Raw genomic sequence first — 17,527 nt, 5'->3', positions numbered from 1 at the left:
ACTAATCTGATCTCTCTACATCATCCAGGCAAGTAAAGATGAGTGAACAGACAGCTACTGAACCAATGTGCTTAAGCCTAGGGCTGGGAACAGAATTCTTGATGTTTGATTCATGGTACCCTGAAATCCAATCGCTTTAAGCAGGGCAAGGATGGGGTCTCCATGGGACCTGGGCCAGAAGACATGACACAAAGGGAAAAGGGGGAAAGGGACAAGGGGGAAGAAGGGAAGAGAAGGGAAGAGAAGGAGAAAAAATGGAGATAAGGGAAAAATGGAGGAAGTGGAATGGGAACAGGGGGAATAAAATAAAAGCAGGAAAGGGAGAGGGGAAGAAAGAGAGAGAAGGGGAGTAATAATAATAATAATAATTATGGTATTTGTTAAGCATTTACTATGTGCCAAGCACTGTTCTAAACACTGGGGTAAATACAAGGTAATCAGGTCGGACACAGTCCCTGTCCCACATGGGGCTAACAGTCTTAACTCCCATTTTACAAATGAGGTAACGGATGCACAGAGAAGTTAAGTGACTTGCCTAAGGTTACAAAGCAGAGAAGTAGCAGAACTAGGATTAGAATCCACATTCTACTGACTCCTAGGCTCATGCTCTTTCCACTAGGCCATGAAAGAGGGGAGCAAAGGATTCTCTGAGCAGCCAAGATGCCTAACACTTGACTTCAGTATATAGTAATAGAACCCATGTTTCAGGGAGTTGTAGACTTCAATGAAGAAGAGTTTCAGGGTCTTTAGCTGTCTAGAGTGAGACTTTTTAATGGTATTTAAGTGCTCACTACGTGTCAGGCACTGTACTAAGTGCTGGGGTAGATACAAGTTAGCTTGGACACAGTCTACGTCCCACATGAGGCTCACAGTCCTAATCCCCATTTTACAGATGAACTAACTAAGGCACAGACTTGCCCAAGGTCACACAGAAGACAAGTGGCAGAGCCAGGATTAGAACAACACAGGTCCTTGTGTCTCCCAGACCTGTGCTCTATCCACTAGGTAACTCTACTTCTATGGCCTTAGGCAAAAAGAAAGGCTGTCAAATTTGTGAAGCATCCCAACTCTACCTCTCTCTTCTCCCACTAAAGTGGACCTAGTTTAGACGAGATCCTTAAGGATCTAAGCGAGATCTTAAGCGAGATTCAGCGCTTAGAACAGTGCTTTGCACATAGTAAGCGCTTAATAAATGCCATTATTATTATTAAGGGTCATTTAAGGGAGTTAAAATGGTGGCTGCTACTAGTGACGTGCAGAGTGACAGATCTCCAAATCCGCTGTAGCAAACACAATTTTAACTCTGTTTGCAAGGGCAACCAGGGGAAAACAACCCCTAGTCACTCTTATTCCCCAATGGAAAGTTTCCCAACTCAGGAATAAGAGCAAGAAAGCTACAGGGTGTCTTGAATATCCCATCGTTTAGTAGAGGAGAGGAAAAGAAAGGCTTGGTGGGTTTCCTCAATACACAAGGTGCTTGGTGTTTGGATTTATGGCATTTCCAAATGTCCGATATAAAATCATAAGTGCAACTCACATTAAAGAATAAAGGTTAGGCATTTATATTTAGTGAAAATGGGTGGTGAGAGATGCAGGGAACAGGGAAAGAAAACTGGCATTCTTTTCATGATGGGGAAAATCTAAAGTTCTGAAGTTAACCATTCTTGGAATTCTCTGGAACATGGGCCCAATCATTGAGCTACACAGTTTGAAAACGTTCCTAAGCCCTTTAATTTGCTCCAACATATTCAAAGGGAGTACAGAATTGGATGAATGAGACTAAGTCCAAACAACAGGACACATCAAAGACAACCATTAAATGTTAGGGTGGTTCAGTTTTCTCCCTCTCAGAGCAAGTTACTCCCTGTGGGAAGGCAATTCATTCTTTCAGTCTATTAGGGGACAGTATAGTGCAGCGATTGTCAGGAAACCTGGATTCTAGCACCCAATCCACCCTTGGTATTTTATATGATCTTAGGCAAGTCACTTCAGAGTAGTAGTAGAAGAAGCATCCTCGTTGCACACGGACAAATGTATTTTTCCGTTGGTCTAAGTATGCTGTGAAAGGTATAAATGACGCTTTCAAACGTTATGCACCATACGATGAAATAGAGGAGAGCACCCACTTTCATAGGTTCAAGTAGCATTCATTTGAGTAATTTTCAACACAACGTAATTAGATCTAGACAATCTCATTTCCCTTTAGTAGCAACGACAACACATTTTCTGATAGTTCCCATCTGGTCTGGGGACAGATGTTACAGGGCCCAAGTATCCCTTTCACCTAGAACTTCACTTTTCCAGCCCCTGCCTCACAAACTTCCCATCCTCCCCGTCTGCTGCAACCTGGCTGTGGCATGGGGAAATGAGAAAAGTGCTTTTGGCACTGGGGCTGAGTGCTCTGCACACAGTAAGCATTTAGTAAATACAACTGAATGAAATGAATAAGAAACTATGCTATCTTCAGAACCACAGCCAGGGCCATCACAGCCAACCGGGTCAGTCCCCGGTTTGCATCCTGACAAATGGGAGGGCAGTGGTCTCCCATGGGGGTCCACCACTTAGGCCACGACAAGCAGGGATTCTAAAACAAAATTGAGGGTGGACCCTTAGTCAGATGGGGGAAACAGCAGGAAACCTCCATTTCTATCCTGTTGCCCCTGGTCGATTTAAACTTATTTAACTGAAATGCCTATCTTTACTACCACAAGCTGGGAAGCAGTGTGGGCTAGTGGATAGAGCATAGGCCTGGGAATCGGCAGGACCTAAACTCTAATCCCAGCTCCACCACTTGTCTGCTGTGTGACCTTGGGCAAGTCACTTAACTTCCCTGTCCCTCAATCACCTCATCTGTAAAATGGGTATCAAGACTGAGCGCCCATGTGGGACAGGGACTGTGTCCAACCTGATTAGCTTGTATCTACCCCAGTGCTTATTACAGGGCCGCACTCATAGTAAGCACTTAACAGATACCATTATTATTAGTAGTAGTAGTAGGTTTTCTACAAAGAAGGTACAATTGAATAAAGTTCTTTTAAACAGTGTCAGAGGCAGGGATATTTCAGGCCTAGTTTGGCAGTGCAAGGCATGAGCCCAACTGAGATATACTAACAGCTGAATGACAAAAATTACTGCCCCCAAATTTTCCATAACATGTGAAATCCAGCGTGCAGCTGGCAGCTGCCAATATCATTATTTCTGAAGGGGTAAAAAAAAGAGCGGAAACTTGGCATTTATGGTCGGTAGCTAAAAGCAGACTAAACTCGGATAGCATTTTTCCTTTCTGCAGTCCTTTATGCTTTGAATTGCTATAACCCATATACGCATATCCTGAACTCCCAGAATTCCCTAATTGCTAACTCATGACACGCTGGCTTTACCCTCCACAATAAAGTACAGTACTTAGTTTAAAGTGGGAGGGCAGTGTTAAATTATTTCTTAAAACAAAAAACCGAAACACTTCTGATTTCTTACTGACAAGTCGAAACCTTTACTGAGCCATTCCCAGTTAGCAAGCATTCCACTGCAAATGAAAAAAACCCAAAACACCTCCCCCCCACCAAAAAAAAACAACCAAAAGCCAGGCACTGAGGTTTTTGCCCAGGACTGAAGTGCCTGAAATGAGTCTGACCTGAATATGGGAAAGAGAGGAAGGCAAGGCCTAAGGATAAATCTTCACCTGCAATTCAAAAATCTCAGGATCACAGTGAATAAAGACTAAAGTACTAAGTGTGTCTTTACCATGCCAACAGCTTAAGTACTGTTGCAGTACTGCACAGAGTATTTCAACTTACTTGTCCCAGGCCAAAATGGCTTAGGGGTTAAACTAGAAAGAAGAAAAAGGAAAAAAGAACCTAAAACTCAACTAACTGCTTTAAGGAAAAGCAGCATAGCTTAGAGGAACAAGCTTGGCCCTGGGAGTCAGAGGACTTGAATTCTAGTCCCAAGTTCACCATTTACCTGCTGTGTCACCTTGGGCAAGTCACTTTATCTGGCCTCAGTCTCCATATCTATAAAATGGGGATAAAATACTTGTTCCCCCTCGTACTTAGACTGTAAGTCCAGTGTGTGACAGGAACAGTATCTGACCTGATTATCTTGTATCTACCCCAGTGCTTAGAACAGTCCTTGGTATATGAGTACTTAACAAATACCACAATTATCCCTCTAGACTGTAGGCTGGTTGTGGGCAGAGAGTGTGCCAACCAACGCAGTTGTATTGTGCTTTCCCAAGCGCTTAGTACAGTGCTCTGCAACAGTAAGCGCTCAGTAAATGTGACAATGAAAAAACATGACAATGAATGAAACTCTGAAAAATTTCTTACCAGTATGGAGACAAACTTACATTGGGTGAACTCAGCTCAGTGTGAAATAAGGATTTTGCTCCATTAATTGGATCAATCTATGCAGCTAAATGGCCTAATGTAGACCCCCCAAAACCCATTTTGGAGCCTCTATTATTCCCTTTTGGCTGCATAACTGATCCAATTTTCTGGATGACTGTCAAATCTCCCTTGGCAAGCTGGAGGTGGATGGGATTTCCCTCAGCTAGGCAATAAGACCTCGGGAGTTGAGAGGAAATGGAGCTGGAAATGGCAAATCCATGGGACGCTTTATGACCCTCTGTCAGCCTCAGGGCATCCAAGGTTCAATGGGGAGTTGTGTGTCTTGGAACCTTAGTGATTCGGTTTGTCTACCCATTCCTAATTCCCCAGATAATCACTCAATGCTCCATTTCACTTTTCAGAATAAACCCAACCTGGGCAAGAAATAGATTCTGCTACTTGAAATTTGACAGAGTGGTAGAAAAACAATCCTGATACGGTATACACTCAGTTCTCCTATAATTCAGGCCCTCACATTCTGGACGGACCCCGTAGTGAGGAAAACTTGTGTCATCGTGCGTGTACTTTTGTCAACTCTTGCGGCGTGGCTCAACGGTTCCTACCAACATCACATCCAGTTCTAACTACAGAGACCTACACTGTCGGAAGAACGTTTCATAAAATCCCTAATTACCGTCTCTCCAAAACATGCAATGAAAACCCACACTGTGGATCTGCCATTTGCCTGCTCTGTGACCTTGGGCAAGTCAATGACCTTCTCTATACCTCAATGTCCTCATCTATAAAATGGCATTTCAATACTTATTCTCCATTCCCATTAGACTAGGAGCCCTATTCATTCAATCGTATTGATTAAGCGCTTGCTGTGTGCAAAGAGCTTAAGAGCTTGGAAGAGTAGGGCATAACAACAGACGCATTCCTGCCCACAACGAGCTCACAGTCTAGAGAGGGAGACAGACATTAAAATAAATAAATGAATAAATAAATATATAACATATATATATAAATAAAAATCCCTGTGTGAGACAGGGATTGTGTCTGACCTGATTATCTTGAATCTACCCCACTGCTTAGTTCAGTGCTTGGTACATAATAAGCACTTTACAAATGCCATTAATATATTATTATTATGGAAAAACTGAGCAGAGCATACCAGCTGCCAACTTCCCTACGGTCTTTAGTGGGCTACCAGGTTAGGACTCCAGAAAGCTGGGGCAAAATGGAAATATTTAGATGTATTTTTACTTTATTTTACTGTTTTCTGGCACTGACCACTAATCATGCATGACTAAGTTAGAGGAGGAATCTCCTTTTCCAGAACTAACCTCTGGCCATAACACCGAGTATTTAATTTGCACTTTACCATATGACTCCCCCAACTGCTAAACTAGCCTTCCAATGTAAAAACAGATTGTCCCAAAGAGAATTGAACAAACACAATATAGAGATGCTTCCCCTTTTATAGAATCTTCATATTCAGTGAATAAGAAAATATCTGCATCAGGCACTTCAACAACAGACAGAGGGCAAAACAGGACCGACTTTTTTCTTTTAAGTCTTTTCTACATTTTCCACTGCATCTCCAGAAATGTCATTAGCGAATGAGAGAGGGACCAAGATGATGGGAAGCAGCATGGCTTAGTGGATAGAACATGGGCCTGAGAATCAGAAGGTCATGGGTTCTAATCCCAGCTCTGCCACATGTCTAGTATGTGAGCTTGGGAAGGTCACTTAACTTCTCTGTGCCTCAGTTACATCATCTGTAAAATGGGGATTAAGACTGTAAGCCCAGGTGGGACGGGGACTGTGTCCAACCTTATTGTCTTGTGTCTAACCCAGCACTTAGAACAGTGCTTGGCACTTAGCGCTTAACCAATTCCATTATTATTATTATTATTGAAATAATAAAGGAGAATCTGGTGTACCAAGTGAATTTTGGGCTGGTGTCTTCCAACATTACTCTAATTCGGAAAGTTTCTTGTTAGGGTTTGGATTCCCCTACCACGGTTTTCCCATACTCATTACCAGCCCAGCCCATGCAGTGAGTCATTAAAGAGATTTGATGAGGACATCATGCGCACCTCTTATTATTACAATTTCTGTGTCAGAAAAAAGTCATCACTGCATGAATGACCAAAATCAGCATTTACAGTGTCAAGGGAATATGCTCAAGAGCGAGGCAGAGAGATGAAGAATAACACCTAGGATTGACTGGAAAATGTGCTGACCGTCACAATCCTTCCCTGAACAGGATACAGCAAACACACTGGTAGTGGATCTCATGCCACCCATTACTAGCATATAACCTTGAGGAGAGGAGCAGCATGGCTCAGTGGAAAGAGCACGGGCTTTGGAGTCAGAGGTCATGGGTTCAAATCCCGGGTCCGCCAATTGTCAGCTGTGTGACTTTGGGCAAGTCACTTCACTTCTCTGGGCCTCAGTTACCCCACCTGTAAAATGAGGATTAAGACTGTGCGCCCCCCCATGGGACAACCTGATCACCTTGTATCCTCCCCGGCACTTAGAACAGTGCTTTGCACATAGTAAGTGCTTAATAAATGCCATCATTATTATTACTATTATTAATAATTATGGTATGTGCTGGAGTAGATACAAGGTTATCAGTACCTCTCCCTCATGGGGCTCATGGACTAAATAGGAGGGTGTAGCATTTAATTCCCATTTTATAGATGAGGAAATTGAGGCACAGATAAAGTAGGTGAATTGTCCAAGGTCACACAGCTGACCAGTGGTGGAGCTGGAATTAGAATTCAGTCCTCTAATTACCAGGCCGGTGCTCTTTCCACTAGGCCATGCTGCTTCTCTAAACGTGACAGTAAACATGAGCTCTGTCCTCCAGGTTGAAGACGGCATATGTGAAGGGATGATTTTACAGGTGTGGCTGAAAACGATCCGACAATCTTCACGCTGAAGCTTGTTCTTTGTTAGGCTGCTACATTTGCTATCGGCAGGGCCCGGGGTTGTTTCTGCACAAGGCTCTTTGCCAACTGGTATCTAGGAGTCCTGCAGATCCTGTATTCTTCTCCACCTCTCTTCACGCCTGTCTGCTCGTCTTTGGGCTCTTCAGCCCTCCCTGCTCCTTACCACAATGGCCTGCCTGGGTGACACATAGCCTAGTACTGCTCTGCACACAGTAAGCGCTCTTTATATATGACTGACTGATTGAAAACCGGACTTATATCCACCCCGGTGGGAAGAAATCAAAGTTTCTAATTTTCCTCTCAAAATTTCAGAATGACTAAGTAACACTGAACAGAGACCCTCTGCTTGACTAGATCCAGAGGGAGTCACCGTTTACAGACCCTGGATCAAGAGCCTTCAAATAGAAGTATATTCATTTTGAGAAAATGGCTCCCTTCTACCGGACAGATGAGAAGAACTAAACACTGCAGTCCTAGAGAATTACGGATTACGGCAATGTCTCTCCTGCCAAATGAACGTAACGAAAGGAATCTTACCTCTCAGTCTGCAGTGTGACCTTGGAGGGTTCCACGTTGGGGTTTTCCCATTCCATCTGGGGACAGTGCATAAAGTAACAGAGGGTGTACAAGGCTTCTGGCTCCCAGTAGAGTGCCCCTTGCTTATTGTGCATGGGGGTGCCGTTGCCATATTGCTTTGAATTGAGAGGCTGGAGGTGATGCATTGCCCGAGACACCAGGTCACCTGAGAAAGGAAACAAAATGTAACTTCTACAGGGTGTCTAATATACAACAGGGTCCCTCCTCCACTGAAGCTCTTCTATAGAAATCCAACTCCTAATCCAACTCTTCTGCACTGAACTGCCCTTCTTCCCTACCTTCTCACTCATTCATGCCATTCAACCCTCCGACATTAGTACATAAAAACACCTGAGTTTTTATACCCCTTGCACTTTCATCTTGTAATGCTGTTTATTAATTTTGCATCTTTAAAGTCATTACTCTGTAGAAAGCTCTCTGAAGACAGGGATAGTGTCTACCAACTGTATTGTGCTCTCCTAAATGCTCAGTAAAGTGCTCTGCACATAGTGAACACTCAATAAATACTCTTGACTGTCCTACCTCTTCCACAGGATGTAAATTCTTCACTTATTTTATCCTTCTTTAGTACTTTCCCCAAAGTGCCTAGAACAGTGCCCAAAGCAAGTGCTCGATAAATACTGGTTATAACGAGAGGGTGTTATTTGCAAACCTAGTTTTCTGATAGTGGTTTTGGAGTACTTGATCTGGGGACTCCCTCATCCTGTGAACCTGAAATCTGCAGATTTATACCAAGCAGTCAATGTTGCCCTCCCACAGTTCACATGTTAACTAATCTTACAGTACAGTCCACACAAATCAGTTTGCTTAGCCGGCCATATTGGGTTATTAACACGGTATCTAGAGCTCACATCAAACGGGAGAATACTTGATTCAGTCCTTCTATTTGAAGGAAAATTGGTGAATAAGAATAATAGCAATAATAACAATGGAATTGGCATTACTATGTACCACCCACTCTACTAAGTGCTGGGGTAGACACAAGATAATTAGGTCCCACATGGGGCTCACAGTCTAAGTAGAAGGGATGTCAGGTATCGAATCCTCATTGTAGAGATGAGGTAACTGAGGAACAGAGAAATTAAGTGACTTGTCTAAGGTCACACAGCAATAAATGGCAGCGCTGGGATTGGAACCCAGGTCGTCTGACTCCTAGGCTCACATTCTTTCCACTAAGCCATGCTGCTTACCAAATATTAATGAAATTTCCAAAATTTCAAACCAGTAGACTTCAGTAACTCTGCCTGCCATCTGAGATGAAATGAAGGAATGAGAAAAAGTGTTTATTCCTCCACTTCAACATAAACAAAAAAAAACTTGACTAGAGCATAAAAGTTCATGTGTTTCACCCAAAGGCATAAGAGCGTTCACCTTGGTGGAAGTGTGGCACGGAAAGCAGGTCTGTTGGTTTTTTTAATTATATTGGTTAAGTGCGTACTATGTGTCAGGTACTGTACTAAACATTGGGCGTAGATAGGAGCAAATCAATCAGGTTGGACATAGTCCAGTCCCACATGGGGCTCACAGTCTTAATCCCCACTTTACAGATGACATAACCGAGGAACAGAGATGTTAAGTGATTTGCCCAAGGTCACAAAGCAGGTGAAGCCAAAACTAGAATCTGGGTCCTTCCAACTCCCAGATCCATTCTGACTCCCAGGTTTAGGATTTTCCTTTCTAGATTTTGGTATTTTTCCAGACCTTCCCCATCAGTTCTAATCCTTCCTAATCTCTGAGGATGTTTACCTACAGAAGTTTTGTTCATTGGGAAACTGAAGGGACTGCAGCAATAATCAATCAATCAATGGAAATTCCTGAAAGCTTACTATGTACAGAGCGCTGTACTAAGTGCTTGGGAGAGTGTGATATAACAGAATTAGTGGCCCCGTTCCCTGCCTATTAGAAGGATAAAACCCGAGAAGGTCCAAAATGGTTCTTCTGATTCGAGGGAGCTTTTAATGGGAAGCTCATCTGCGACAACAATCTTTCGCATTCACAGAAAGACACGTGGAATCCTGGACTGGAAGTAGCTGATGTAGTTCTAGTTCCAAAGCCAGCATGGATAGGAAATTTCCATCTGGTGCTGGAGAATGAGTGAGATCATCCTCCAAAATGGCTCACCTGCCTGACTCTCAGTTGGGACAGGAATTCACCCAATTTATACCCGGCATTCCAATTTTCAATGGGTCCGTCCCCTGCCCAGTCCTAATACGGAACCGGATATCTTTGTGTCTGGTATTTTTTAGCCTCCAACCTCCCTCTGACTTTGTTCCTGCCTCTGAGTACCAGGGCTTGGAAGTGGTCCCTGGGATATGAGGGACCTGGAGGGATAACACAAGAGAAGCAAAGACTGTCTCTCTTTATCACTGTATTGTACTTTCCAAGCGCGTAGTACAGTGCTCAGCACCCAGTAAGCACTCAATAAATATGACTGAATGCATGAGAAGTAGTACAGTTTAGTGGATAGAGCACTGGCCTAGGAGTCAGAAGGACCTGGGTTTTAATCCCAGCTCCGCCACATGAATGCTGTGTGACCTTGGGCAAGTCACTTCACTTCTCTGGGACAACAACAGCTCCCACCGGGCTGATGTCAGGATACTCTTGGTCAGTAGGGTGGACATAGTCACTTTGACGTGGCAGAGTGGGAGTGGGCCTGGAAGCAATAATAATAATAATAACGATGGCATTTATTAAGCGCTTACTATGTGCAAAGCACTGTTCTAAGCACTGGGGATAACAATAATAATAATGATGGCATTTATTAAGTGCTTACTATGTGCCAAGCACTGTTCTAAGCACTGGGGGCGATACAAGGTGATCAGATTGTCCCACGGGGGGCTCACAGTCTTCATCCCCATTTTACAGATGAGGGACCTGAGGCCCAGAGAAGGGAAGTGACCTGCCCAAAGTCACACAGCTGACAGACCATGAGCCCGTTGTTGGGTAGGGACTGTCTCTATGTGTTGCCTACTTGGACTTCCCAAGCGCTTAGTCCAGTGCTCTGCACACAATAGGCGCTCAATAAATACGACTGAATGAATGGATAAGTGGTGGAGAAGAATTCGAACCCATGACCTCCGACTCCAAAGCCTGGGCTCTTTCCACTGAGCCATGCTGCTTCTCCTGGAAGGCTCTGAAGGATAATACAGTTATTCCGTGGCTCAGTGGAAAGAGCCCGGTCTTTGGAGTCAGAGGTCATGGGGATTGCTCATTCTGCTCACACAGCTCAATCCCCCCCACCAACATTCATTAGGGGCTAATGTTGGGCAAAAATGGTTTTGCAAAGTGAAAGGCTCTCTCTAAAAAGCACGACTGCCCTAGGCAGAGGATGCTGAACTCTGCTGCACATTTCAGAGAAAATGAAATTCGCAGGGTCGGCAGCTTTTCAAACCAGCCCTAGACGCCCCCTTTTATTCTTGCTTTACGAAGGCACTCAGCAGCCAGTGTCTAACCTCTCGCTTTCTCTAAACGCTGACCTGTGGGCCATTAGTGACCCAGGAAAAGTTTTCGGGGGACTCTGCCACTCCCTGTCTTTTTTTCCTGGCAAGCTGCTTCCTCTGCTCCCTTTCTGATAAATGGGACAAGAGGGTGGGTAAAGAGAAACAGGAAAAAAAAAAGTCAAGAAATTGGTAACCGTAATAAGTAACACTTTTACTTGACAGCCAGACTTTAAAATAATGTAAATAATACAAAAACTGTTGACCCGGCTCTCTCTGCTCTATGCCCTGCCTGGCTCTCTGCCCAACATCCCAGTCTACCTTCCCCGGCCTGACCACCCATCCAGACCGGCTTTCTGTCTAGAGCCGCCCAACTTCCTGCATCCTGCTGGGAAACTGGGGCTCAGGTGTTTCTTTCCAAGCCTGATTCGCCCGAAGAGGCATGTCTGAGCTAGTGTGCATGCTTAGTGTATTGCACAGGCAAAGGGAGATGGCAAGCCTCCTGACTTTTTACAGAGAGAAACTTAAACAGCTGAGGATTCCCAAACCATCTAATGAATACCCACTGGAGTGGCCTCTCTCCTTTGCATCTGGTCAGCTAAGGCTGGCACCTGCTTTCCTGCACAGATCCTAGGTATATCTGTCTTGGCTGAAACGGAGGCCGGGGCTGGCTCGGACCCAGGGGCTTCTCCAGCAGCTGCAGGGTTCGTTTCTCACCACCGTCAAACACGACTAGCTCACTACGGCATCGTAACCGTATTCCAAAAGGATCTCTAGTGGCTGAGAGGATCAGAACAGATTCCAAATGGCCATCTCTGTCCAGCAGGGCAAAGCTGGGCTACTGGGGGAGTCGGGGGGGAGAATCAGGCAGAACAAGGGATGTTTTTTGGTCTTGAGTATGGGGGCTAATTCACCTTTAAGGGTTGCAGATATTCATTTCCCTGGACTAGTCGTAGGCTCCCTTTTTTCCCCACATAGTATTTGTTGAGCGCTTACTATGTGTCAAGCACTGTTCTAAGCACTGGGGTACATACAAGTTAGTAAGTTAGTCAGGTTGGACATGGTCCCCGTCCCACACAGGGCTTACAGTTTAAGTAAGTAGGAGGGAGAACAGCTACTGAATCCCTACTTTGCAGCTGAGGAAACTGAGGCACGGAGAGAGGTTAAGTGACTTGCCCAAGGTCACACAAGCAGTCAAGTGGCAGAGCCAGGATTAGAACTCAGGTCCCCTGACTCCACGCCCGTGCTTTTTCCACTAGGCTATGCTGCTTCTCATGCTCCCACCATGTCAGCACTAATTCACAAGGATGGAGTAAGGTTTTGGCTCCTGCACCCAGGGCCCCAGAAACGACCTCGATGAGGGCAAGAGCACAGTGGGTGTGTGGAATGTGACCAGAATGGCCACAGTAAGTCTGCCCATTGGCCATAGGAAGGGCGTTTTTACGGTATTTGTTAAGCGCTTACTATGTGCCAGGCACAAAGTACTCAGTTAGGACACAGTCCCTGTCCCACATGGGGCTCACAGTCATAATACCATTTTACAGATGAGGTAACAAGGTACAGAGAAGTAAAGTGGCTTGCCCAAGTGGAGGAGCCAGGACTAGAACCCAGGCCCTTCTGATCCCCAGGACCAGACTCTATCATTAGGCCACACTGCTTCACAGAAAAGTGGCGGAGCCAGGACTAGAACCCAGGTCCTTCTGACTCTTGTGCCGCTGAGGGATATTATTCCCTTGGGGTCTGCTCTGAGGTGGACAATTACCCTTTTTGACGAATCTCAGCAATTCACTGGCGATATTGTTTGAGGAAGTTTCAATTCTGGGGCTCTTTCCTCTTCTCCACCCCTTCCCCACCTGCAAACTGGTAACCAGCACACACACCTCTAAACCATGTTCCTTTTTAGACTGTGAGCCCACTGTTGGGTAGGGCCTGTCTCTATATGTTGCCAATTTGTACTTCCCAAGCGCTTAGTACAGTGCTCTGCATACAGTAAGCGCTCAATAAATACGATTGATGATGTGCTAACAATGATGCAATAAGTGTTTCTGGAGCAAACTGAATCCCACCACTAAGTATTTCTACCTGAGAGGATCTAGTTCTAAGTAGGAGCTACCCAGCCCTGTATCAAAGGTCAGACACAAGAATCTCCTTCTCACTGTGGCATGTTATTATGTTAATGAGGAATTATTGATTTGTAATAATATTAGTCTTGGAAATAACAAGTTCTCCCGTCACTAAGGCTGACTGGAAAGTTCCCCACAGGCAAGAAAAATGTAGGTGGTGGGAAGGTAAGCACTTTTTCACAATAACCTGATCTGATCCTATCTGCTCTGCCACCGATCATCATCATCATCGATCGTATTTATTGAGCGCTTACTGTGTGCAGAGCACTGTACTAAGCACTTGGGAAGCACAAATTGGCAACTCTTTTTAAGGAGACAGCAACAACTAACTCCCTGCTTCCCTGTGCTTCCTGGGCCCATAGAGGGCAGAATGGGCTCTGAGAAAAAGCAACAAAGCCAATTTTATTCATCACTACTGCCAGTCCTGCTTTGGTAATACTGGCTTATGCAGATGTAGAAAGGGGTTTGTAAATGACTGTGTACCTTTGTGTTCCTTCTCCATCTTGGGGTTGGGGGTGTAGGGGTTGAAGATTATATAAATATATATAAATATATATACACATATATACATATAAGTATGTGTATATATATATATATACACACACACATATCTGTACATACATACATATATGTGTGTGTATTTAAATACACATATGTACATACATACATAATACATATATACATAGAGAGAGAAAGAGTGACAGCGAAAGGGAGAGAGATTCCAAGAATACAGCCTCCCAGCTGAGAGACAATCAAGCACTTTTTCTCCAAGACCAATGACCAAATTCCAATCTAACTTGGGAAGGAAATGTTAACAAACCCGCTTTTTTTCTTTTTGGGTTCAACACAGCATAGCAGCTTGTTCTCTCTATTGGATGACTGACAGGGAGGTGAACATACCTGAAAACTTGAGACTTTTCTGACAATATTTTGTGTTAAGGGCCTTAAGGTATGTAAAAGGAGACAATTTCAGCCCTTCCAGAAAAAAAATCACCTTCTTGGAAGGGTCATGAAAGCTTCAGATAGGCTATTTAATAACCCTGCCAGGTTAGTCTGGTTATGTTTATTTCAACATTTTCCAAACAGATTTTTCTTTCTCTTCCCATCTGTTCAACACGTGCTTAGAATATTTGACAGCTTTTTCTGTGTATGAATCATTTGGGAATCAAAGACTGATCTAAGGATCAATAATCACTAATGGAGCATTGAGACACAATCTTTTTTTCTGAAGGTCCTAACCTGGAAGAGGAGATCAGACGATACGGTGCTAACGATCTTTCATTCCATTTTTCTTCAAAAAGAAAAAAAAAATAAACATTTCCATGAGATAATATAGGAGAATACGACTGGTTCATCCTTCTGCACTCATTTGGAGAGGCACAAATATTTGCCGGGACTTATTGTGCCCCTGAGAAATATTCTTCCCTTGGGGTCCCAGAAGCTTCTAGAGATGATCAAAGTGGCTAGCAGGGTAGCAGCTGGAAGAAAAGCATGCTAGGAGGTGGGTGAGGTGAGTTTTGTAATGCCTTAATAACTTTGCACATTTTTGGCTTTTTAAAGGCATTAGGAACCCCAGGGGAGTTCCTTTTTGAGTTAACTCAGGGAATCGCTTTGTGGGAAGGGAACTAAGCTCTCCCAAGCGCTTAGTACAGTGCTCTGCATACAGTAAATACTCAATGAACATGACTGATTGATTGATCACCAGGACTCAAGCACACCTTAGTACCAGGGTCTCGGGAACATCTCCTTTTCGGGGAAATTCTAGAGTGTATACTGTTCCAGATGCTCCTCAGAAGCACTCTGCTGGAGCAAAATGGGGAGATCTGCACCAACTAAAACCACTACAATGGGTGAACCGGGGAAGGGAGGGAGTTTTTTCACCTGCGGACACCAGAAGTCATGGAGATGTCTCAGGAACTACAACTCAATCCTTTTGGGTGACAAGCATTTGTAGGAAACGACGTCAGCTATGTGTCAGCATAAATCAGAACATCTGTCAGCCAAACCGAGGCCTCCAATATGCCTTTTTATACTGCATTTGTACTCTCTTCTCCTGTAACCTGGGGATTTATGCTACTGCCGAACTTCACCTTCTAGGAAAACTGACATTATACCAAAATCGCCTTGACTGATGCTGCATGCACAGACAAAAAAGTTTTTTCTGATACTGCATCACATTCTACCCTGGACTGATGGACACTTGGATAAATAATCCCTAGTTCCCTAATAGTGTTCTTTCCCAAATACGTCATGAAAACCCCCATTACAGAAGAATGGAGAGTGTAAATGCACTTTAACTGGCAGCCAGAAAAGTAGCAATTCATTCATTCATTCTTATTTATTGAGCGCTTACTGTGTGTGCAGAGCACCATACTAAGCGCTTGGAAAGTACAATTTGGCAACAAATAGAGACAATTCCTACCCAATATAGGGCTCACAGTCTAGCAACAATTAGGATGCCAAAGGGACTACTTTAGGAAGAGAGATTAAAAGGAAAAATGAGTATGGGTGTAAATTGGGTAAGAAATGACATCATAACCACTCCCGCTTCTGGGTGCAATTGAGGGATGAAGTGAGAGGAGGATTGAGTCATAGGTCAAAGAGGCTCCCTCTTCCTGGTCCACATCTCCCCTCTGCTATAAACCCTGGCCCTGAATCAGTTGGGCAAGCGACGGCTTATTACCACAGACCAAGATGACCTTTTAATCGCTTTCCACTAGGCCACATTCATTGTTTGGAATGGGAGTAGAGAGAAGCAGAGAGATAAATATGGAAGTAAGCAGAATGGCCCATTGGATAGACCACGTGCCTGGGAGTCAGAAGGATGTGGGTTCTAATCCCAGCTCCGCCACTTGTCTGGTGGGTGAATTTGGGCAGGCCACACTTCACTGCTCTGGGCCTCAGTTACCTCGTCTGTAAAAAATGGGGATTGAGACTGTGAGCCCCATGTGGGAAAGGGACTGTGCCAACCTGATTAGCTTGTATCTACCCAAGCGCTTAGAACAGTGCCTGACACATAGTAAGTGCTTAACAAATACTATTATTATTATTATTGTTATTATTATTAATCCAGGTGAGTAGAGCCTGGGCTACACTTGTGGCTTTGGGAATGCAGACAGTCAGAACAGAGGAAGAATCAGGAGGATGTAGTGACACTCTGAATGTCTGTGGCAGATTGAAAGAGAAGCGCAAAGGTGACTCTGGTTAGGTGCATGGCAATCTTGGGAAAGAGAAGAGTTGCTGACAGTGACGGAGAACTCAGGAGGAAAGATGATGACCTTTCTATTTTAGTGCTCACAGGGACTGCCAAAAGGACAATACATCATCAACTAGTAAAAACCAGAGCAGGGACTGAATATACTGGAGAATGGCTTGAAATCAACTGTGACAGTCACCCTTAAGAACTTCCTCCTTCAATCTTTGGAGGGGAGGGAGGGAGGGAGGGAGGGAGGGAGGGAGAGAGAGAGAGAGAGAGAGAGAGAGAGAGAGAGAGAGAGAGAGAGAGAGAGAGAGAGAGAGAGAGAGAGAGAGAGTTTGTATGTGTCTTTGTTTAGGAAATAAAGTAAAAGGGTTAAGCCTTAGATGGGATAGATGTCATCTGTATGGTGGTATTACTGCATGCAAATGGCAGTATGCCATCCTGTGAGCTTCATCATCCAAAACCTGACCTGGATTTGACACTCCAATGGAAGAGAAAGGACATCACTCTGAAATCTAAATCAATCTTCTACCTCGTCTCTGTCAAAGCTGGTTGAATGATTACTTAGCCCTTAAAACTTAACTGGCTGGATAATGCTGCCACAAATCCATCTCTTTAGACTCTAATTCAATCAAATAAACAGAATTTGTTGAATTCCTATTGAGAATTAGTAGCATGATCCCTGCCTTCAAGGAGCCTACAGTCTAATCAGACAAATTCCTTAACAGAGGTGATAGATGAGTATTTCAGTGCTTTCCCCCAACGTTTACCAATTTACCAATTCCTTTCTCTCTGGAAGTTTAGCAGTTTTTTTACGGTATTTATTAACTGCTTACAAACACTGTTACAAACACTCAGGAGGATACAAGGTAACTGAGTTGGA

General features: G+C 44.1%; 1 protein-coding gene across 1 annotated transcript in view; it reads right to left on the bottom strand.

Moving 5' to 3' along the window:
- BTBD11 (BTB domain containing 11) overlaps positions 1-17,527 on the bottom strand; it is a 218,510-nt gene that overhangs the window by 53,254 nt on the left and 147,729 nt on the right. The window contains exon 3 of the mRNA XM_038756073.1: positions 7,826-8,030. Coding sequence (XP_038612001.1) covers positions 7,826-8,030 — 205 coding nt within the window. The remainder of the gene's footprint in view (positions 1-7,825; positions 8,031-17,527) is intronic.

The sequence above is a fragment of the Tachyglossus aculeatus genome, chromosome 14, assembly GCF_015852505.1.
Source record: "Tachyglossus aculeatus isolate mTacAcu1 chromosome 14, mTacAcu1.pri, whole genome shotgun sequence".
NCBI classification, from domain to species: Eukaryota; Metazoa; Chordata; class Mammalia; order Monotremata; family Tachyglossidae; genus Tachyglossus; species Tachyglossus aculeatus.
The sequence above is the reverse complement of the archived record's forward strand: the minus strand, read 5'-3'. Positions and strand labels throughout refer to the sequence as shown.